The 23,812-nt window shown below is 43.2% G+C and overlaps 1 protein-coding gene across 3 annotated transcripts; it reads right to left on the minus strand.

The window, feature by feature from the left end:
• Window positions 1-81: 81 nt before the first annotated feature.
• LOC121694375 (long-chain-fatty-acid--CoA ligase 1-like) lies at window positions 82-23,468 on the minus strand. Of its 3 annotated transcripts, none has more exons than XM_042074522.1 (21): window positions 23,366-23,468; window positions 14,524-14,743; window positions 13,485-13,599; window positions 13,216-13,280; window positions 12,512-12,613; window positions 12,109-12,208; window positions 10,744-10,919; window positions 10,406-10,438; window positions 10,256-10,307; window positions 9,713-9,786; window positions 8,769-8,846; window positions 8,503-8,637; window positions 7,719-7,853; window positions 6,019-6,114; window positions 5,621-5,693; window positions 5,338-5,426; window positions 5,069-5,185; window positions 3,293-3,436; window positions 2,630-2,731; window positions 2,425-2,496; window positions 82-2,042 (listed from the first exon to the last, which is right to left on the minus strand). In XM_042074522.1, exons 2-21 carry the CDS (start codon window positions 14,716-14,718, stop codon window positions 1,902-1,904), a joined length of 2,094 nt encoding a protein of 697 aa, XP_041930456.1. In that variant the 5' UTR covers window positions 14,719-14,743; window positions 23,366-23,468; the 3' UTR covers window positions 82-1,901. The 3 variants fall into 3 exon arrangements, with proteins under 3 accessions (XP_041930456.1, XP_041930457.1, XP_041930455.1); XM_042074523.1 differs by lacking the exon at window positions 23,366-23,468 and adding an exon at window positions 20,207-20,302; XM_042074521.1 differs by lacking the exon at window positions 23,366-23,468 and adding an exon at window positions 17,542-17,685.
• Window positions 23,469-23,812: the final 344 nt, after the last annotated feature.

Genomic DNA, 23,812 nt, shown 5'->3' on the forward strand with positions numbered 1-23,812 from the left:
GTGAGTTTTCTGAAAAGAGGTTGTACAACTATTTCCATAACTGAAAATATCAGAGTTCATATAGATTACAACAGACACCCATGACATCTGAATGGTATTTATTAGCTGTGTCAATCACAAAATTGTATGCACTATTAACAGTGCACATATGTTTAATACACACAGAAACAGAACTAACAGAATTCATACCTAAAGATCAGTTGTTGTATTTCAACCATTGACAGTTATCATATTATCAAGTGTTGGTAATTTTACACCTAAATTCCCTTCATAAAAGTGTCCGTTACAAAATGGACGGCCCAACATATTTAGTATTTCCCTGTTGCTTTAAAATATCTCCAAAGAGAGATTTCACTGAACTTCACTATGACAAGAGTTTTAGTTACAGACTCCATCAACAAATGAAAAAAACCCTTCAATTTCCATGGATAAAACCACACTAGCATATCTTACAAACATGCAGCCTTTCCTCTCTCACAAATCATGAGGCATATGGTTCAACACTGCTGTCCTCAATAATACAATCTCAATACAACAGCACTGAAAATGTGCATATCTGTCAGTCAGAAGCAAAAACTGGTGACCACTGTTGAGGTAACTAAGGCAATACATCATTATGAATGTCTATAATGGACAGGTATACTGTGTACCTGTGCAGAAACAATGTTTTACAAGTTGCTAAATCTCTCTCCACAGATACTCCAATAGATATATGTAAGGATTAATCATCTACTTTGTTGTGGTCACAATAATAATAATAATAATAATAATAATAATAATAATAAAAAAGGCATTGAATACTTTGCTCATGACTGCTGTAGCCACCAAACCAGAGAGAGCTTCAAATGGCCAGGCCTGCTGTTGCAATAGTGAGTTACACAGCTCTGGGCGCATGTCGGTTGCTCCCCTCGGACATACCACTTGTGTTGGTTAAGAACTGAGGAATGTTTCAATTGAAATCAATTAACAGGGAATTTGGATTTCCAGAAAGACAGGCTAATAACAAATATGGCTGACAATGCTGTTTGTCAAAGATAGCCTAGTGTGGCATGAAACGCAAAGACAACACGTGGCACAAATTTGACATGCACCTAATTCATTCCTGGAAAGAGACGGCATTGATATCAAATATTGATAGATCCTAACAAAACAGCGTAGTAGGGCGCATGGTGTGAGGACTTAAATCAGGGAAACAAACAATGTAGGACTTTCCGAAAAGTCAAAGTACAAACCACAAACAGATACAGTCCAGTATTATTAACTTTTGCACCCTGTTTAACTACCTACTCACCAGACCTTCCACTTAATGTGGAATTAATGACTGGACATTATTCAACTGACCTGGACAATGATCCATCAGGAGAGAAGAGGAGATTAAGTTCAACATTACATTACATTAGAGGTAAAAGGGAAATCTTCTCCCTTGCCACATATTTGGTTTTGAATGATGGTGAGTGCATTTTTAGTTAAACCATTAGAATACATTTTCATATGTATTTTTGGAGTTATCAGACAGGTAGTTGTTCTCATTCATAGGAGTGGTCTACCTGAAGCTGAAAGCACTTTGGTGCAAACATGTCTATGTGCCTTACCACACATGTCTATGTGTCTTACAGTTTATGTGTATGTCATATTATATGAAAAAATAAATACATTTGTTTTTTTTTAAAAAACAAACAAAAAAAAAACATATGACTTTCGGTTTAAGGGCAGAGGATTCATAAATAGCCGACTTGTCCCTGCTCCTTTTGGATCTTCATTTAATTTTATTCGTTCATGAGAGACACAGTCCTGTGGTCACTGTGTGTCCAGAGACCAGACAAAACGATAAAGTGTTCCCTGAGGAGGCTCCCTTTTAAAAAGTTCCTGCTTTGCCTTTTGTTCTGGTTCCCCACTATCATCTACATGTTGATCTTGGAGTAGAGCTCGTCAATCTGGTCTCGAAAGTGGTTCTTGAGGTCGGTCCGCTTGGCTTTGAAGGTTGGAGTGAGGAGGCCATTTTCCACAGAGAACATCTCATTGTGCAGGCTAATGTCTTTCACCTGACCAGCAAAAGCATGTGTGTTAGACAACATATGGTATGGATAAGATTCAAACATTCAGCTTTAAAAGCTCATAACGATCCTTTAAAAGGCCAAATACTATACCATATTAAGATCTTAATTTAGTGAAATTATGGATAGGATTCCCATACATGGATTAAGTCTGGTCGTAGACTAAACTTTTTTTTTTAAGTCTCCATCTCCACTAATGCATAATCAATGTGTGGGACCTGACCTTAAAAAACTAGAAAGGTCAGGAGAATAGCCAAAAGCAGCCCAACACAGCTTTGTTCCACAGCATAAACACACTTGAATCCTTAACGTTTTACAACTGAAAAGAAATGAATTAAAATTCTAGACTTGTATCATCAAGGACACTCACCTGCTCGAAAGACTTTAGACCTCCTTCTTTGCCTAGCTTTAAGATATCCTCCAAAATAGCTTTCTTTACTTCCTACATGGCAAAGAACACGCAAACAAAAATGTCTGATCATCAGAATTTCAGAACTTGACATTTCTCATAAAGCAATGCTTCAAGTGTACTAGGACTAATCGGCTTGGGTGTTCAAGATGAAATAACAACAGACCTTGTTTTTGCAAAGCTCATCATATGATCCATTATGGCCTCTCTTCTGAGCCCATTTGGGTAAGATTTCAGGGTCTGGCACGATGATAGCCACAAGGCAGGACTGTTGGGTTTACATACACAGATAATACTTACAAAAGGAGGTAAACATCACTAAACAGACAACAATAACCAAAGCCTGGTCAGTGCCTTGCTAATTGTAATAATAATAATAATAATAATAATAATAATAATAATAATAATAATAATAATAATAATACATTTAATTTGTATAGCACTTTTCAAGACACTCAAAGACACTTTACAGCTTTCACATAGATACATAAATACAAAAAACATGGTTACATAAACAGAAAAAAAACACACACAGGTACATGGACAATGGACGAAGCAGAGGACAAAACTAGCGAGGCAGACATGTATGTGATATTAAGCTGCAGTTAAAAGTGCAGGGTGCATCCAGATCAAATGATCGTATATTAATTGTACTGTATATTCATTTAAAAATGATGTGCTAAGATAATGTGTGTTATTGGTAGCACATATTAGGCACTTGAGCAACACAGAAATGTATAGTGCTTTAGATCCAATTCCTAATCGTTAGACATGTAAAGGGGATACCCATGAGACTACTGCTATGACAAGACACTGCTGTGGCTCCCACCTGTAGACTGTCTCCGTGAACGAAGGCCTGTGCGACAGCGTCGGCCCTGATGTAGACGTTTTCGATCTTCTCCGGGGCGATGTACTCTCCTTGGGCCAGCTTGAAGATGTGCTTTTTTCGGTCCACAATTTTCAACGTTCCATTCTGTGCACACACACAAAAACATATCATTTTTTACTTTCAATAAATATAATTTTCACAGCAATTTTCATAGCCTAATCACTATCTGTTATAAGTATATATACTCTTTTGATCCCGTAAGGGAAATTTGGTCTCTGCATTTATCTCAATCCGTGAATTAGTGAAACATACACAGCACACAGTGAACACACAGTGAGGTGAAGCACACACTAACCCGGAGCAGTGAGCTGCCTGCTAGAGCGGCGCTCGGGGAGCAGTGAGGGGTTAGGTGCCTTGCTCAAGGGCACTTCAGCCGTGGATGTGGGCATGGGAGAGCAGTGAGGGGTTAGGTGCCTTGCTCAAGGGCACTTCAGCCGTGGATGTGGGCATGGGAGAGCAGTGAGGGGTTAGGTGCCTTGCTCAAGGGCACTTCAGCTGTGGATGTGGGCATGGGAGAGCAGTGAGGGGTTAGGTGCCTTGCTCAAGGGCACTTCAGCAGTGCATGTGGGCATGGGAGAGCAGTGAGGGGTTAGGTGCCTTGCTCAAGGGCACTTCAGCTGTGGATGTGGGCATGGGAGAGCAGTGAGGGGTTAGGTGCCTTGCTCAAGGGCACTTCAGCTGTGGATGTGGGCATGGGAGAGCAGTGAGGGGTTAGGTGCCTTGCTCAAGGGCACTTCAGCCGTGGATGTGGGCATGGGAGAGCAGTGAGGGGTTAGGTGCCTTGCTCAAGGGCACTTCAGCTGTGGATGTGGGCATGGGAGAGCAGTGAGGGGTTAGGTGCCTTGCTCAAGGGCACTTCAGCAGTGCATGTGGGCATGGGAGAGCAGTGAGGGGTTAGGTGCCTTGCTCAAGGGCACTTCAGCTGTGGATGTGGGCATGGGAGAGCAGTGAGGGGTTAGGTGCCTTGCTCAAGGGCACTTCAGCTGTGGATGTGGGCATGGGAGAGCAGTGAGGGGTTAGGTGCCTTGCTCAAGGGCACTTCAGCTGTGGATGTGGGCATGGGAGAGCAGTGAGGGGTTAGGTGCCTTGCTCAAGGGCACTTCAGCTGTGGATGTGGGCATGGGAGAGCAGTGAGGGGTTAGGTGCCTTGCTCAAGGGCACTTCAGCTGTGGATGTGGGCATGGGAGAGCAGTGAGGGGTTAGGTGCCTTGCTCAAGGGCACTTCAGCTGTGGATGTGGGCATGGGAGAGCAGTGAGGGGTTAGGTGCCTTGCTCAAGGGCACTTCAGCTGTGGATGTGGGCATGGGAGAGCAGTGAGGGGTTAGGTGCCTTGCTCAAGGGCACTTCAGCCGTGGATGTGGGCATGGGAGAGCAGTGCTCAACCACTTCCCCCGCCCACGTTTTTCCTACTGGGTCGGAGATCGAACCAGCAACCCTTCGGTTACAAGCCCGAAGCCCTAACCAGTAGGCCACGGCTGCCCCTTTTACTGCCATTACCATTAACCACCAACGCCCCCCCCCCCCCCCCCCCAACCCCAACCCCAACCCCCAACCCCAACCCCCAACAGGCTAGACTGAAAGGATGAATTATCTGAATCTGTGTTCACATTAGCCATGTTTTTTACATTACAATTAGGCCGTGTTTTATAAAAAAACAAACCAAACCAAACCAAACAAAACAAAACAAAACAAGTGTGAGTGTTGGGGCTCACTCACCGGTAACCATTTGCCGATGTCTCCTGTGTGGAGCCAGCCGTCTTCATCGATGGCCTCCGCAGTCTTCTCTGGGTCCTTCAGGTAGCCCTGGAACACGTTTGGTCCCTTCACACACACCTGTGGGGCCAGAGAGAACCATACTTAATAATAATATACAAAAAAAGGCAGCAACAGAGCAAAACCATTTTAATAAATGCACCCATGAGCCTAAAAGCGCCCACAGGCACGCATGCACACAAACACACACACACACACACACAGACACAGACCTCTCCCTCTCCGTTTGCAGCTAAGTAATTCATCTCAGCAACATCCACCAGTTTTATGTCGTTACAAGGAAGGGGTGCTCCAACATGCCCTGTGTGTTGAGGGAAAAAAAAAACATGAACATTAGACACAGGCAAGCATACACAGGGAGCTGATGCCAATCTGCAAATTGTGTGTTGCATCAGTGGAAGGAAAGGCAGATGCATACAGCCCTCTGAGGTGTGTGTTTATGCACACACATCTGAGCATACGTGTGTGTGTGTGTGTGTGTGTGTGTGTGTGTACCTGCTGTCCAGTCTCCTGGGAGTGTGATAGTACACCCTGCTGTGCACTCTGTCTGTCCATAGCCCTCATAAAACTGTGAGCAAGAGGAAATCAGTCAACACACCATGCATGGGCAGCACCAGGTCACACACAAAAACAACCGTGTCTCACATGTTCAACATGAAAGGCTGCAACCTGCACAGCATCACAAGTGAAGGCGCCTTATCACAGACTTTGCGCCCACTCCATAAAGTTCCTGTGAGGCCCTGTGATAACAGCTGTGAGAAACAACCTTAGCCACTGTGGTCATCTACAGTATAAGATACAGGAATGCGAGGAATGAGTCCGACATGTGAACGTCCATGGGAGTCTATTAGAAAAGTCTGGCATATTGTGTGGTCATTGGACAAGGGACTCACCTGGCAGCCCAGAGCACCTCGGATGAAGGTGAGTACAGTGCCAGACACGGGAGCAGCACCAGTCAGCATCAACCTCACGCGGCCGCCCAGGTTGGCCTGCAGGGGGCAGCAAACACACACAGTACACACAATCAAAGGAGGCACAGTAACTACACTAACTAAACCCTAAAGCATGAATAGTCCAAGTGATTTATCCATGGGAATTTTATATTGCATTGTCCTTGTGCAATGCCACTGCTGCCATTACTGACATACGACTGACCAAGTTACGGCAGTCTCAAGTGCTGTAAAAGCATTTGTGAATCTAGGCCTTTAGCACTGCTCTGTATTGGAGAAAGACATCTTCCTACAGGTGAAAATGACACCTAATGCAAATGACTGAGCTGGGACGCTCGCTCAGCTGATGTGGATCACAAACTGGTAATGCAAATGACAATATCACCCTGGAGGCTTTAAACACAAACCAAGGCTTATCCTCATACCTTTACACCTAGTCAATAATTCACCTGAGGGCTGAGATCATAAAGTGCTTCACGAGTCACCACACTACTTCAGGTGTCATCAGATTTCACAAGTTCCTTTAAAATGGACAGACGTTTAGAAGTTTTGTTCTGGCCTGGTGCCATGGAAACAAATGGTCTCGTTACCCTGGGTCACATGACACACAAACAGGCAGCCATGCATCCAAATGAGAGAGAGAGAGAGGGAGGGAGAGAGAGAAAGAGAGAGGGAGGGAGAGAGAAAGAGAAAGAAAGAATGACTGGGCTGGACTGATGAGGCGTTAGGTGGTGAGAGTGGGGTCAGAGTCCACCTGGAAGTCCAGAGTGAGCCCGGCGTGCAGGTCTGGAGTCAGACTCTGGACAGTGTGGTCTGCGGGCAGAGTGTGTGTGTGTGTGTGTGTGTGTGTGTGTGTGTGTGTGTGTGTGTGTGTGTGTGTTTAAAGGTGGGTGTGGGGGGTGCAGATGAGTCTACCAGGGTTCCCACTCTAAGTCAAATGTAAAATTCCATGACTTTTCCCTGACAAAAACTGAATTTCCATGACTTACTATACTATTTACTAATGTATAGCGTTCAAGAATATTTGACTTTTTAAAGTGAGAGATGAATAAACAAAGTTGGGATACTCAAGGAAGCAGTAAAGCAAATAAAGATATGCACCAGTTCTGCATGGAACTATAATTATTAATGTATTTTGGCAAGTACATTTTAAACTGTTACAACAAAATTCCCTGATATTCCATGACTTTACCCCAAAAATGAATAAAATTCCCTGACTTTCCTGTAATAGACTTTCCAAAATTCCATGATATTCCAGAAATGTCATGAGCCGTGGGAACCCTGGTCTCCAAACCAGTCTGGGATGCTCGATGAGCTCTTCCTCTGCATGCATGCCATCCATCTCCCCGTAGAACGACACAGAGCTACTTAACTGGACTTTCGTGTTTTGGGTTTATATGAAATGGGCCGACACTGATGTCAAAGCAGAACAAAAGCCAAGAGCACAATACCCTGAAAGCCAAATCAGCTAGGTGGAGTGGCTTAGCTTAGCTCGCCAAGGCCACAGACGGAAGGTGACTCGTCAGGAATTTCAACCACTGAAGTCGAACCAGTTTCACCACCCAACTGTTTCCTTTACACAGAAGTAGGGTATCAAGCATGTGCCAGGGTGCTGCTGCGGAACAGAGCAGGGCGTACAGTACCTGCACTTTCTTGAAGATGATCTTGTCCCATATGCTGTTGTTCCTCATGATGCCGCTGTTCATCTCCGCCTCCTTCCTGCGGGAGGCAAAGCCCAGCAGCCACTTCTTGACCGGCGAGCTAGCCTGTCCGTGGACCTACAGTACAGCACAGGAACAGTTCGTGTTTATGAATCAACTTGTCATATATAAACAGATCCGGTCGAACTATTTATTCATCTACAAGAGGCATTCCATAAGTCATGACGAGCGTTTAACAGCTTGTCATCACTCAACGCCACGCTCACTCATGCCATATTGCTTAAGCACATTAATATGTGTGAATTTCTCAATTGTATACTGTCTATTACTCACTCTCTCAACCATGGTTTTAAGTAAGTACTTGTGCCCAAACTAACCCAATGTGGAACAAATAATGAAATATCTACATGAATTTTAAACAGAACTGTGGTCTACTTGTCGGACAGAGACAGATCAATGTTAATCAAACACCAAAGAAAAGACTAAACAAAGGCACTGAACATCCAAATGCAGGTCCTTGATGTGAATACATTTTAATATTTAAACACCATTATTATATTTTAAATATTCCCAAAAATGACCGGCATTCTATACATTATCCCTTACATAAAGCATAGGGCTAAGATTTCATTACTGAGTTACAATGAGGTTTCTAAACTAGACCTCTGTGATGAGCCAAGGCACACACAAACTGACAAAATGCTCATAAAACTCACACAAATATCAATGCCTACAGCTACAGCTGCAGCTGGCGTGGCGTACTCACCCTGTCGTAAATGCGGTTGAGCAGCCGGGGGACAGTGGGGAAGACAGTGGGCCTCAGGGCAGCCAGGTCGTCCATCAGGAGCCGGATGTCCCCCTGGAAGAACCCAATGCTGGCCCCGTGGGCCAACATCACCCCCTGGGGGCACATGAAGAAGAGCACGGGTCAGAAAGGGCCGAGCGTGGCTCAGGAGCAGAGCACGGGTCAGAAAGGGCCGAGCGTGGTTCAGGAGCAGAGAGCTGGACTGAGGAGAATGTGCGGTTACAAACCTGTACGACTCTCTCAAACATGTGGGCCAGGGGCAGGTAAGAGACGTGGACGTCGCTGCTGGATATCGGGCAGCTTTTCTGAAAATAAATAAATAAATAATAAAAAAATAAAAACACTGCAGAACATACAAATAATAGTCTCTTACTGACTATTTCTCCATAACACAGAGTTGATTTTTAGATGAAAATGTGCAATAAAGGAGTAGTGTTTATTTCTTTTAAATGTACACATACTGATGTACTCATGATGAAAACGTGCAATAAAGGAGTATTATGTTTATTTCCTTTAAATGTACACATACGGATGTAAATATCTAAAATGACAGTATTGGGATATTGATTTAGGGTGATATTGCCGACATTACAGAGAGGGGCCAGGCACATGTACTGAAGAATCTCAGGAAATAATCACACCACTTCGAGGGAGGGCAAAATGTCAGGGCCCCTTACAGAGAGATATCACAGCCTTTATAAAGAGAAGGAGGAACCAGATGGAACCAGGAACTAAAACTGACTTTGGTAACTGAAAACTATCTAGCATTGTGTGGTTTGACACAAGGAAGTAGTGAAAAGGTGTGTGTGTGTGTTTGTACTGGAATGACCATTTTCATTTTTTTATTTATAACTCATCATCTCTTTATCTGTGTGAAGGGCACTGTGGTGTAAACTCAAATTTCACAAGACAGATTTGGAAATTCATCAGGGCAATAGAAGTTAAGTGGGTTAAAGGCTATGTCCTGCATTTATATGCAAGGACATCCTCTAAAATGTGTTGATACTAAACAACACACTGCAGGGTAAAAACACAGGTGACCAGGTCATTTACCTGAAGCCTTTTCTGAACTCACTTCTAATTTGCATTGAAACTCCCTTCTGATTTATAGACAGTGGACACTAGCTTATATTTCAAGTAACTTAAATCTAGTTAACTGATATTTGTTTACCTCTATAATCTTCATGAATGAAGAGCAATCAGACACAACGTTCTTGTGAGTGAGCATTGCTCCTTTTGGGTTCCCTGAAGGGCAGAAAGAGAGAACAAGGAAGTAGATTTCAGCTTTAACCAATGGCAGTGAAGAAGTGGATATGGCACCAGGATCTAAGCCAATGAGAGGTGGCGCATTGTATTTGGCTCACTTAGAATTTCAAAGGCAGATTTACAAACCAAAGAGACATGAAGCTTCTCAGACACACAAAACATGGCAAAGGCACCACCTGAGCAAAACATATTTGAGGATCTAGATAACCACACATTTATGATCTCACAGCTGATGCCAAAATTATTTCAAAAGAATTTAGTCATACACATTGACACACACATGAGTAACTTTCCTCCCTGACACAATAACTCTCAAACACACACACTTAAGTAAGTTTCCTTCCTGACACAATTACTCTGAAACACAGACAGACAGACAGACAGATAGATAGACAGATAGACACACACACACACCCCTTGTGTGTTTTACTAAGTCATCAGGTCCTACCTGTTGTTCCACTGGTGAAGCAAATAACTGCCAGATCATCAGGCATAGGGGGCTAAAGTCAGAGTTAACAAAAGTCAGTCTAACACAACACCATCCCACCATCAATTACAATGAAAACATCAAATCAGACAGAATAACAAAAACACTTACCACTGGGGGTTTGCGTTTTTCTTTGCCTAGAGCCTGGTAGGTTTGTGGGGAAGAGGAAGGGGATGGAGAGAGGACAGGTCATTGGAAAGGTCAGTCAAGGTCAACCACCCATAACCGCTGCACATCAAACTGATGTTAATGTGTGGACAGACACATTGATCTAACATCCTAGTCATCTATAATTGCCATCCTGTATGCAAGTGACAAAGTACATTGTGTGTAGAGATAAAAGAGCAAACACACACAAACACACACGCACACGCACACACACGCGCGCGCGCACACACACGCGCGCGCGCACACACACACACGCGCACACCACAAACACAAACACACACCAGGACGTCTTTGAGACTGAGGATCTCTATGCTGTTCTTCTTGCCCCTCTCCAGCAGCTCGGCCTCCACATCCTCCATCATGATGACGGTGCTGACACAGTGCTTCCTGCCCACCAAGCTGTCCAGCAGCAGCGTCACCTTGGCCGCTACGTCACACACCACCGTAGAGATAGAGGCTGAAAGACACGGGGGAGATGAATTCAAAAATGAACATGTAAAGCAGTGTAGCTTCACTATGTGGGGCTATGCTGAAATATGGAAAACCGCCAGCATGTTTCAGTAGTTTACCCAAAGATCCTTGATTACTAGCTCCGCTTTTACCCTCTCTGGTTTAGTGCCATCATGTACTCATAAAAGGAATTATAAGTAATAACATTCCTTGTGCTCAAGACCCAGCTCAACTTTAAAGAATACATTAAAAGTAGTAACTAAAAATGTCAATACTGCTTGACAATATCTGGAGACGCTTTAAAAGGTACAGTCAGTGATTTTTACGGGATTGTTTAGGCTCAGGAAACTGAAAACAAAGTGGGGGCAGCCTGCCCCCAAACAAAAACAAAACCCTGCGTTGAGTTTTTTTGGGGAATACAGAAGGCAGGGGTAAGCTACCTCTCTGGCACGCTTCCTTTGGTTCTTGGTTAAAACATACAGTAATGCACAAAAATCTTTGCACAAAAGCGTCTAATAAATTTAAATATAAGCATAAACACAAACAAACTTCCTGCGATATCTCTGACTGCACCTTTAATGGTCCATTGAGCACTGTAACACCGTGCTCACAGTCCACACCAGTGGACATTATTAACCAGAGGACACACTGAGGCCATCACACACCTCACGTGGATCAGAAGGGCTTGCAGTGGACGCATGAGGAGATTCTCCCATGTCCATGTTCGGACCTCTGCATCCTGTCCATCTCCCCCTTTATCATCTACTTTACAGATGGCGCGCAAACGGATCTCTCCCTTTCTGAGAAGCTTTTCCAGCGGATGCTAACCTCTCTGCTAATAGCAACTGCTTTATTATTGATGAGAGAAACAACCACCAACGGGGTGGTCACATAGATATATATACTGCATATATATCTATGGTGGTCACACTATCATTCCGCTGGCTCAGCACAAGGAAAGCTTTAGTTAGTGTTTAGAGTTGTTTTTCAGGTCTGTTCTTGTGGTCTAGATTTCCATAAAGAAATCATTAACTTGCTGTTGCATTTTTGTTCCCCCATCTCTTCGTTGGCCGAAAGCAAAATGTCACATTACAAGGGCATGCTCATGTAGCCCTTTACTTAACAAGAAAAAATGTATACAAGTTTTAAAATACAAGGATTCCTAATACACTGGCCTTTGCCAGTCACTAACTCACCTTTGTCAATGATGTACTCGATGGCTTCTGTGCCCAGTGTGTCGTAGAGGGGGACGGACACCAGAGAGTACGTGTAGCAGGCCAGCTCAGACATGGTCCACTGTGGACACAAGGGGTCATAGGACTTCAAATACTATTCAATACACCACTTTACAGGCCAATTCCCACTGTCCTAACACACATGCTGACAAGCAGATAGGGAAATGCATGTAGCGAGAGTTCCAGCTGGGAGTGGGATGAACGTGCTGGTGAATATTGTGTGGTATAAATATGGGGATATCTCTACGCAAAACCCAACAGTTTGCAAGGGAACATTGCTGGTCTGTAGGAGGCCGCTGGGGGGGCTTAAGCCAGACAACAAAGGGTCTAAATTTAGCAGCGGCTGACGGACAAGGGTGCTTACCTCTGGCCGGTTCTGGGAGAAGATGCCAATGTATGGGTTCTTGGACTTGGAGTGACCTCTGTGGAGCAGTGCGGAGCCCAAGCACTCGGCCATGTCCACCACCTGACCGCCAACACAGGGAGAGAGGAACCCACAAAGGCACTCAGACTTAACAACACAATATAGTGATGCAGGCCAGGGATCTGCCTCTACCCTCTAGCACATCACAAGACAGAGAGCCCAGGTTTAATATGACATACAGGACAATGAATGAATGAATGAATGAATGAATGAATGAATGAATGAATGACTCAAATGTTGTTAACTTAGCTGCTTAAAGCGACAAAATGGGTCATACTCGTACTTGCTACAACATTACATATTCCTGGCATACATCAATAATGTCCAAGACTCCAATCCATGTTAAGTCAGTGTGGCACTAAATTACTTTCAAGCTGTTATTTCAAAAGGTACACTATGCAGGTTTAGGTATTTTTGGCGACTGTAGATCTCCCTCTAGAGTCGTGATATATTTATATTTTACTCTGCTGTTGGTTGGTTTTCTCAGTAGTGACTCGCTACGTCTATGCTGTACAGCTATGCTAGGTGAACGATTCGCCTATTACAAGTTTGTTTACCATCAAATTGCTTTGTAAAGATGGAAATCTTGCATAGTGTGCCTTTAAGGTAAATGTTGCTTTTGACATGTTAGCTGGTGGTCTTACCTCTTTGTATGACAGCCATTCATATGGCTGCTTGGGCTTCCTTGCTCCCAAACATTGTCCATTGTCTGGAGAAAACAAACAAACAAAACGTTTGTTATCCCAAAGGTCATTGTATTCAGTTTCAACATGGCTATTTCTTAATGTAGAGCATTTGTCTTTGTTTGCTTTGAGCATTTAGCATAAAACATGATCCTTATGTTTTTATACAAACGTAAACACAAAACTCTTTACTAATGCCTGGGAGTGTGTTTGGGTTTCTGTATACTCACTGGACACGCGCTCTCCCCTCAGCAAGAATTCATACATGGTCTTGGCGTCCTCATAGTAGTAGGTCAGTAGCTTGTCACCCTCTACAAGGACTGACCGTCTGATATACTCGCCGCCCTGACAGATGCATTAAAGCGAGCAAGAAAGAGAGAAACCGCAAGAAAGAAAGAAAGAAAGAAAGAAAGAAAACGCAAGAAAGAAAGAAAGAAAGAAAGAAAGAAAGAAAGAAAGAAAGACAAAGAGAAAAACAGAAAAATAAAACTTCCAAACCTCAGCCCCTTGGAGCCAGACAGAGGAGTACAATGGCAAAGTGACCCAGGCGGCACTAGACATATTGGTTCTTGTGGTCCACCATTCTAATGATGAACAAAAACCTGTCTGCTCAGCACGCATGATCACCTTCCACATTTGCAGGACTGGATTTATGACCAGTTCATATGTCTGGCATTGTTATTATTTTCCAAGTGGCCATTTGATATGTCTGAAATAAACACTAATGTCTGGGCCTCAGCATAGGATATCTGGTCCTTTCAACACAGTGATGTTGCTGAATACTGCTGAATTGCATCGTTTCCATGAAATGGGATTGCTTCATCATGTCAGGTCTGAGATGTCTTGCCGCCAAACTGTGTCATTAATATCAAAGACACTATTATTACTATCATGCATTTGCTACATTGCTACACTATACCCACAACAGCTTCTCTAACTACGGTTGACTACTATGATATGATTTGTTCGCTAGCTGCATAGGCTAAGCATGATGGGGAACAGCATTGGCCCAGTCATCATTTTTACAACACCCACGTACCGTTAGGGTCAAGATCACCTTGTAGTGTTTACTTTGCAGTTATACACTATTCTCTATTGACTGTACAACAAATCCATTACAAAGGTCAATTACTTTAGTACAACCAGCTTTTGACAATTTCCATTAGTCCGTCTGGTAGGTCTAAACATAGACCTGAATAAAACAGAGCGAGAGATCACATCTACAGATAATGCACAATAATGATAATGAACCTGTGGAAGGACACTGACCTCAATTTCCACAGACTGCTGCCAGAGATGGCAGGGAGGCTCCAGAGCCTTGGGCCGCGTGGCGTACCAGAAGGTGGAGAGAGCTGCGAAGGCACTCATGCCCACGATGGTGTTGGGGGACAGAGTGTGCAGATAGTCCCGCAACTCATTCATCTCCGGCAGCCGAAACTGCTTCATGAACTCTGGCATCTGCATGGTGTCTGCCGCTCAGCGTCTGTGTCTGTACACACACACACACACACACACACACACACACACTGCATTTTTAATATACCCCACTCTGTCAAAGTGCCACTGCTAACACGGTAATGGATATCTTGTGATCTGTATTGTATTGTTCAACACCAACAACAGCTTGTTGACGTGAAACCCAAACCATCTCAACAAGAAGCTTAACTTCTTGCTCCAACAACCCCCATATCGTGTTAAAGTTGGATAGAAACCTGTTAAGATTTCCATAGTGAATTAATCAATGATGAGATGGGAAATTAAGAGTATGCTTTTTAAAATACATTTACTTTTTTCCTACTTAAAGGAAAAACTCCAACAGTACTTGATGAGATCTATGTGGGGGGAAAAATATTCGCTGGAATTCTCCTACAATGAACACTCCCAAAGGTTTTCCACTGCTGCAAAAGTGAGATTTTTTGCAGCAGTGAGATTCAACATGTTACATTCCAGGTTCCAAAATTTTTACTGGTCACTGTGAAGATGGCTAAACAAAGTAAAGGATAGCCCTTCCCCTTATTCTGAATCAGCATTTTGAAACGACAGTATGTCTTTCCAATAACAACCTTTTAGAAATAAACCTGGAATGTCTATGAAGACATTCCTTAAAACACACAAGCACAAAGGTCCTATCAGAAAACCAAAGTCAGCCTCTTTTCCTGTGCAACAGCCACAGCTCCGTTTAATTGTCAGTTGTGATTGTCAGGTTAGCTTATAGACCTTCATACTGGTGAATTGACTGAATGTATTTAAACGTGGTTTACCTGTTTGATTGGCAGGAGCTGTGATGCGACTGGATCACTCCCTGTCTAATGTGTTTGTTTTGTCCTATATTTCAGGTATGCCATGTTTGTTTTATGTACTTTTGTTATTGTCTATTCACATGTACTTTTGTGGCGACGCTGTTAACTGCGTGTCTCGTAGTCTTGCCGCGCGCTCTCTTTTGCTACTGTCCTGAGGCAGAGGAGCTGTGATGCGACTGGCTCAGGCAGCTGTGATGCGACTGGCACCTGACTGTCAGGTGAAAAGTTACACTTTTCATGTCATGAATGCCTATAATAAGGCTTTGCAGTTGTCCAACATGGTCAATATATTGTCTCAATTGGGTTTCATATGACGCGCAGTGGCGCAGAAGCTACATTCATGCATTGTTTTGATCCAGTTCAAAATGCTTCTGCATAATTTGTCAGCTGTGATCAAATGCGTTCAATAAATTCCTGTTTTATGTCATAAATATAACATGCCTATGATTAATTCTTCTATGGTGTATCTAATTTAGGCCTCTCTTATGCTCAATAAAAATTGCTTTGCCCACCCGTTTTTTCTGTGCCCACCCATTTGAACATTTATGGCTACGCTACTGTTAGAAAGGAAACTGATAAGTCAGTGTGCTATTCGTACAAAACAACTAGATACTAACACTGTAGAGCAAGAATAACCATGTGGTGGTGACACTGTTCCAGTGAGTAAAGATTCATTTTGGAATCTAAGAGGACACATTTCGCAGAAACATGAGGGTGTGCTACGGAGAGCAAAGAAAAACGTGAGCAATTTGAATATGCTTCATATCAAGTAGAAGGCTAAAGTAAAACGTGGATGATAAGCCTGTATTCTTTTAGCAATGTATGTATTAACGTTGCCAAGCTTGTTTGTTGTTGCACAGTGTTACAGTCTTTTAAAATAAATGTTCTGAGTGAAATATATTGCCGTTGCTCTTAGTTCTTTGGGACCGGGGAGCGAAATTGACCTGACGTGAATTTGACCGGAGGAGCGGCTGAGTAAACAGCCACCTGTTCTCAGCACAGTGTTGACTTGCGCGTCTTTTTAAGATGGTGAGCGTAAACGAAGGAAAGCCCTCTAATCAGACGGGCAAGACTGACAATAGACGGGCCTAGGCCCGTCCAGGCCCATCCGTGCCTACGCGTATGCTTTCTAAATTATTTAGCTAACTCCATCCCCATCAACGAACTTAGGCTATATGGCCAATATCTTTGAAATTTAACAGTCTTGGTTTTATTAGGAAGACAGTTGGGCATGCCTCAGTCTCGTGGTGTGAGCAGTATCGGAGCGGAACAGAGCGGCCTCCAAATTAAAAAGCGCTCTGCGCTCAAATTCCATCCATATTACACAAAACTATAAAATAATCTAAACTTCATTCACTCTCGGTGTATAGATTAGGACAGACTTGAGGAACAGGCTGCAGGGCAACAGTCTGACAGCCTGCATGAAGATAAGCATTAATGGTCCAATAGTAAAACAGTGCAATTACCAAAGGGCCCTTGAAATTATCTTTTTAAAGCCAAGGAGGATGGCTTGTAACGATGCTATAGTTGTCAGCTCTGCCAGAAGTAGTGACTGATCACATTTGCACATTTTGTTGTTTTGCACTTTCTTCTATAGTTTGTAATAGTCTTTGTTTAAATTGCACAAGTTACACAAATATTTTGAAATATTTGAATACTGTTGTATAGTGTGTTAGGTGTTATTACTTTGTTAACTGTTATTTTGAGAAGCTGGTTATTTCTTTAATATGTAGTGTTTAATAAATAATTGTTAAATGTACAGAGTCTGTAGTGTATCTCACAAACAAGACGCCAGCACCCACACCCCCCCACCCCCACCGGTCTGACCGACACCATAACCCCCCACCCCAGGTGGACGGCAACCGATACCAGACCCCCGACCAACCACCTTGACTAACACATTTCCTGCGGTAGCACAAAACCTGAAGCATCGCACCTCTAATTACGCCAAAGGGAACTCCCAAAAAATTAAACATTCAACACTTACCTAAATTGTATTGTGTGGCAACACTGCGCACAGCCTGTTACAGCACACAACACACACTACGGTCTGAGTGAAGTTGCACAGTATGGAAAAGTAAAGATGAATCAAGTCTAGTACTGCTCATTGTGACAGTGGAATGTTGATTATGTGTTGTCATGAGAACAATAAGAAACACAAGCAATAATACAATTCTGGCTTTGAGCCTACATGAGTTACAGTAAAAGTGTCTTTTTATAGAGAATAATACCATTGGATTACAACCTTTTGGACTATGACCTCTCCTCCACACACACACATACCTCAAAAAGAAAGACAGAAAAAACAAAAGAATTACCCTACGGTACAAGGACAATACTATTTGATGAGCTTGCTTAGTCAGCTGCAAGTCTCTCCTGACTGGGGCAAAGGTCTCTGACTCACAGTAACACCAGCACTGTTATAACCCAGCAAGAGCAGGGGTGACATTGCCCCGGTGACATTTCCCGTACATCTGTCTAAGGCCTAGTCCACACGTACCAAACCGATCTTTTTTTCCTCCGTCTTCCCTGGAACCGTATCAAGAATATTTGCATCCAAACGGATCCAACTCAACACGACTCAACACGTTACTTCATACCCCAGGCCTATAGGTGGCACTGTCTCTTTACAGAAATTGACCAAAACTTGCGCTTTACAAACAGACAGAATAGACTACGACGAAATGGCTAGTGCAAGGAAACCAGAATTGTTTGTGTGGACTGATGGTGAACTGTCAACTGTAGTCAACTGTAAAACTAATAAACTTTTATTTTACGGTTTGTGAAGGGTGCAGTCCCGTCCTTTATTTGGCTAACGCAGGTAGGCCTACTAATCACCTTTACTTTCTTGGTTGTAGGATAGTCCGTGATTCACATTAGTCTTGGCTATCACCGCAATTAAGCTACTAAACGCAAGGCTTACCCAAGTTCTAGGCTATTCTGTCGCCACATTTATAATATTGCTATAAAACCTTCGTTAGTAACAGTCAATACGTTTGCCTGCATCAAATCGCGCATTTGCATTCAGTGTGCTACCATCGGCTTAACGTGAGTTTTAAGCGTCTTTGTATGCTTATATCTGATTTCACTCGACTGTGAATGCATGTATATATGTTGAAAGACATGTAAAATAAATGAATGACACTGGCACTATGCACAAATTAATGTAGCCTAAACTTACACCGCACTATCCTAATAACTTAAGTTCTCTCGCGTTACTGACAGTAGCTAGAATGCATTAAAAAACACCGGGAAAAACAGTGTTCAGTCCACCAAGTCATAAGCTATCGGCGCTGCGCAGCACCAGTTGTGATATTTATCTTACGGAGTGTAATCGTAGGTAATGTCATGTATGAAAACTAGTATTGTTAGGCAATACTATAAGTGCAAGTCCAGGGCAGCTGAGGTGTGGCGATGACATCATAGATACGCAAGCAGGATGTGCGGTTTCGCTGTCTAAACGAATTCAAACGGGCTACGGTTTCAGATTTTTCCACTCTGGGACCAGGTTTCAGAAAAGTGCGGTTTCGGGCAGTGCGTTTACAGGATTCGTTTGGACGCTCGGCCAAGACGAAGCAAAACCTCTGTGTTTAACCTAAAAAGCGGGCTACGGTTTCAGATTTTTCCACTCTGGGACCAGGTTTCAGAAAAGTGCGGTTTCGGGCAGTTCGTTTACAGGATTCGTTTGGACGCTCGGCCAAGACGAAGCAAAACCTCTGCGTTTAACCTAAAAAGCGTCTCCGTGTGGACAGGCCCTTAGTCTATGCAGGCCTGGAAAGCACATTGCTCCTCCATGCACTATTGTGCTAATTCATTCCCATTATATCATATCCACTTGCTACGCATTTCATATCATGTTGACATGAAAAAATATTTGGCATTTTAAATATTAGCCTTTGACATAAAAAAATGTGTAGGCCACATATAAGAAGACAGCAATGTATGAAAGAAATGGCCCGTCTCTGTTAAACGTCCATTGATGGATAAAACCATCTAGACTGTCAATATGGAAAGTGTGGTTGAACAATCTCCAAAGTGTGTGTTATAGAGCAACAGAGGAGACTGCAATAAAACAACATGAAATGCAAAATGTTCTAGGCTAACCCTGAACATGACTTTATAGAAAGCAAAAAGCGTGACCTCATGACCAAATATCTAGTAATGCTTACAATGGGAAACAAATGCTATACCATCTTCACCATACCATCTTCCTCAATTCACCTTTCCTAGTGTGAGCAGCATCTGCAGTAGCTGGATGCATTTAATCTACATACGACACACACACACACACACACACACACACACACACACACAAATCTGATCTTTGAGTTCACTCAAACCCCTGAAACATGTGCAAACAGTGCATGTGCACAACTAGGCTACACTTTTACACAGGAAGGAAATGTGAACAGCAACAGATAACCTGTGGCTGCTGCAGTGTGGACACCCCATGTGGTCGATCACAACAGCACCCCAGGCAGCCCACCGGCTTCAGCACTGGACCATAACACTCTCATGGGCAGACTCACTGACCTTACACTACACACGTGCATACACACTGAAACTGAAATACACATACACACACACACACACACATACACACACACATACACACTTGTGTTCACAGACCAGACCACACATAGGAACCTCACCTGAACCAAAAGGGAAGGTTTAAAGAAAGGGAACCCTGTTGTCTTCCTACTGGTCTGCCGGTCCACTGAAATCAATCAGCAATTGTGCTCCTAGACTGAGCAGTCAAGTTATAGTAGATGATGGGACACTATACCCCCCCCACCCCCCCGGGGTGACAGGCTACTCAAAGGTCAGACCCCGTCCCGCCCCTCTGCGGCTCTGATTGGACAAGAGAGAGCAAGTTGACCAATCAAAGCACTGAAACAAGAGAGGATGTGTGATACAGGCTCTCCCTCAAGTATTATCAGACTTTTTGTCCCACTATCCAAAGGATCGACACAGACTTATCACTTTGTGTGTGTGTGTGTGTGTTCATTAAAACAGTAGGGCAACAGGCAGACTGACTGCACACTGATCACTGATTGGATCAAGTTTCATCATGAAGTCACCTTGGGCCATTTCATCCAGTGAATCCCATCACACTGTCACTATCCCTCTCCACACAGTCCCCCATGTCCTCAGAGGCTTCCAGGGCAAAGGTAACCACTCAGCCCAGCCCAGCGCCACCTAAACATGGACTACAGGACGGGGAGGGCCAAGGGGGTAGCAAATCACCCCACAGAGCACCAGCCTAACAGGAAGCATGGACAGGGGGCTTGTCTAGGGACACTATTTAAAACCGAGTGACGTGCCAGTGGAAAGCACGGTGAAGCAGGAGGGAAAGTGTGTGTGTGTGTGTGTGTGTGTGTGTGTGTGTGAGTGTGTGTGTGAGTGTGTGTGTGTGTGCGGGGGAGGGAGGGTGATTGGGTCAAATCTCCAGCTGGTGGCTGACACATAGCACAATTCATGCGGGGCATATGTCTCAGGGGAGAAAGGGGCACACATGTGTGTGTGAGAGTTTGTAATGGTGGGGCCGGCTAGCTGACACCGGCCTTGTCTGTCTGCGCACCCTGTTCCCCCTGCACTCACAATCTAAGTCTATCCAGTAAAGGCGTAACAAGGACAGCTGTCCTGCAGACAAGACAACCCTGTCTCCGTCAGACGTGGACGCAGCAGCCAAAGTCATGTTCCCAGAGCGCTGGCCTTCCCTTTTTGTCTTCCTCTCTCTGCGTTTGCCAAAACGCGACCGAACTGACTCACCACTGCATACCTGGCTTTTTTCAGTCAGTGTGTGTTTACACTGTAAATTCTACAGCTCCTGCAGCAGTCAACGTTGCGTCACATTAACACTAAAAGCACACATCAACTTCACTGAGGTGGTTTGAAGGTCACTTCGTATACAGCATTAGTTGTACTTCAAACGCAACCCGTTATCGGATTTTGAACTGCAGCTATGCATGGATGTATCAGAGATTAATAGATTAGATTACTTTTAATCTTACTTTTGTAGCATACTTTCATATTGTCTAATACTCTAATATCTACAACAATAAACTAACTACAAGTTGAAAAATCTTTGCATGCAATTAGAACAATAATGTAAAGTTTGAGCCATGCAAGACGGGGCTGTATGAAGAAAATAGTCTGACAATCATTCATCAAGTTATCAATTTAAGCTTGCAAGTTATTGGTGGGCATTTAGAGACTTGTCTAGCCCTGAATTGATCTATAAAAATCTATTAGTGTAAAGCAATTATTTGTATAAGTATAAATGTAAGAGAGTACTGTCCACTCACAACCCTTCACCCAGATCTGACACCAAAATCTTGAACTATGACCCACTCAACATCATAAAACTAGGTCCAGTTCACCTTTGGACAAGTTAACACATCAAGCCTCAAAGAAATCGGTAACAGGAGTTGTGCAAATAGGACCAACATGTGTCCTCCATACGCTGGAGGGAATTCAATGTTAAGTAATGAAGACAACTTGAGCAACAAGGGTCTGAGGAGCAAGGACAAAGACAGACTTTGGTCACTCCCCCACCCCCCCCCCCCAGCAATGATGATGAATGTGATTGTAGGTCCTTGCACAACTTCACTGTTGAAACAGAAATTAACCAAGATTTAGCCTACTTAAGGACTGACTCCAGGATGTCATTGGAGATTTTAAGGAGTTTCAGCCTGTGCTTGAAACATCCATTCACCCACTATGCACCACACAGTGTTTATTCACTATAGGACATTATGTAGTGGATCAGACTTTTTTTTAGTAAGTACTGCACTAAATTTGCATATTTCACTAAATTCAAACATTCATCTTGATTTCTCAATCTCAAGATCAACCTGCTGTCATCATCATCATCATCATCATATAAAAGAGGATGAGGAACTTTTTAGTTTTAAAGAGAAAGTGAGACCTGGCCTTGTTATGGCACGAAACAGCAGGTTGTTTCAGTCAATATTAAAGCCTCAAGTCAAGTGTCAGCTGAATTTTCCCTTGAATCATCGTTTCTGTAGGCCTATTCACACAGGCTACTACCTGTGTCACCTTGACAAGACAAGCCCTTACTCACACAAGAACGTGTAACCCCGCAAACGATCGGTCAAGATTCCCTATCACTTTACAGAAAAAGAGTCAACCAATCCCTCTCACTCACCTTACATTTAAAAGGACTTCTGATATAACAGCTTTGAACACCTTTGTCAGTCCAGTAGTTTCAAGTCACATCATTAACCTGATTACACATTCGTTACCACTGTAAGGTTTGCATTTCTATTTTCAACAGTAACAAAGACAAACGGTTAACGGTTTGCTAGATACAACAACTGAACTGAAAGCTCCACCCAAGTTACTTTAGCTGAATTGAATTTGCTAGCAGTAGCAAGCAAGTGCTTTTGCAGTCAAAGAGGAAACAGACACGCTTTAAGTTATGGACGCCAACTCTGCATAGGCTACTACTATCAACTGACACTATTGACCTATTGACCACCGGGGAGTAATATGAACAAAGACGATCTGACAGGTAGCGTGCATTGTACAACACAATACCTTACACAATTTCAATGTACAACGCCAACCTTTAACATTTTAATACACACTTCCCCTTAAGAGAGCCAGAAAGTTTCACTTGAAGCTGTAACGTTAGAACTATTAACATATGTGCAGTTCCATATGCGACCATATTTCATTGGCCGATTGCTTCCGTGAGCTAATATGAACAACACAATTGAAACGGAATAATGAGTGTGAAAATACCTTTGTGGGAAAAAAAAAACACGTTTATTATTATCACTAACCTGTGAGTGATCTCCAAGTTGACCATGTGGTGCTCAATGACACAGAATAAGTAGCATATTATGCGCTCACGCCGGGCTCGTACCCAATCAGATGCGCGGTAACTGACAGAAGACTTGTCATTGGTTAGTTCTCTGTGTCGTTCATCACTGCACACACATATCAATGTTCATTCACTTTTATGTTCTTTGAACTGAAGGTCAAAGTCAATTAAATAGTAAAATGTTCCAGGTCGACGCAATTAATCACATTTTATGAAATCCTTGATTTGATATTCTTTCAGACCCCTGCAGAACGTACATTTTTTCCTCCTTCTGTTTTGGGTGTAGGCTATACTTGATTTGTGTGTGAACAATAATACATAGTAATTAGGGGGAACACTTTATGGCGAATGGTATTCATCCAGAAATGGTTATGTAGGCTATACTTTATTATGCGATATTCAAAGA

This window comes from Alosa sapidissima, chromosome 20, assembly GCF_018492685.1.
Source record: "Alosa sapidissima isolate fAloSap1 chromosome 20, fAloSap1.pri, whole genome shotgun sequence".
Lineage (NCBI taxonomy): Eukaryota > Metazoa > Chordata > Actinopteri > Clupeiformes > Clupeidae > Alosa > Alosa sapidissima.

Bases quoted from the DNA above. Each gene is read 5' to 3' on its own strand.
- LOC121694375 (XM_042074522.1), bottom strand. From the start codon at position 14,718: ATGCAGATGCCAGAGTTCATGAAGCAGTTTCGGCTGCCGGAGATGAAT. The intron at 8,638-8,768 runs GTTTGTAACCGC...ATGTGCCCCCAG, and splicing joins TGTTTGAGAGAGTCGTACAG to GGGGTGATGTTGGCCCACGG. The intron at 3,437-5,068 runs GTGAGTGAGCCC...GTGTGTGCACAG, and splicing joins ACATCGGCAAATGGTTACCG to AATGGAACGTTGAAAATTGT.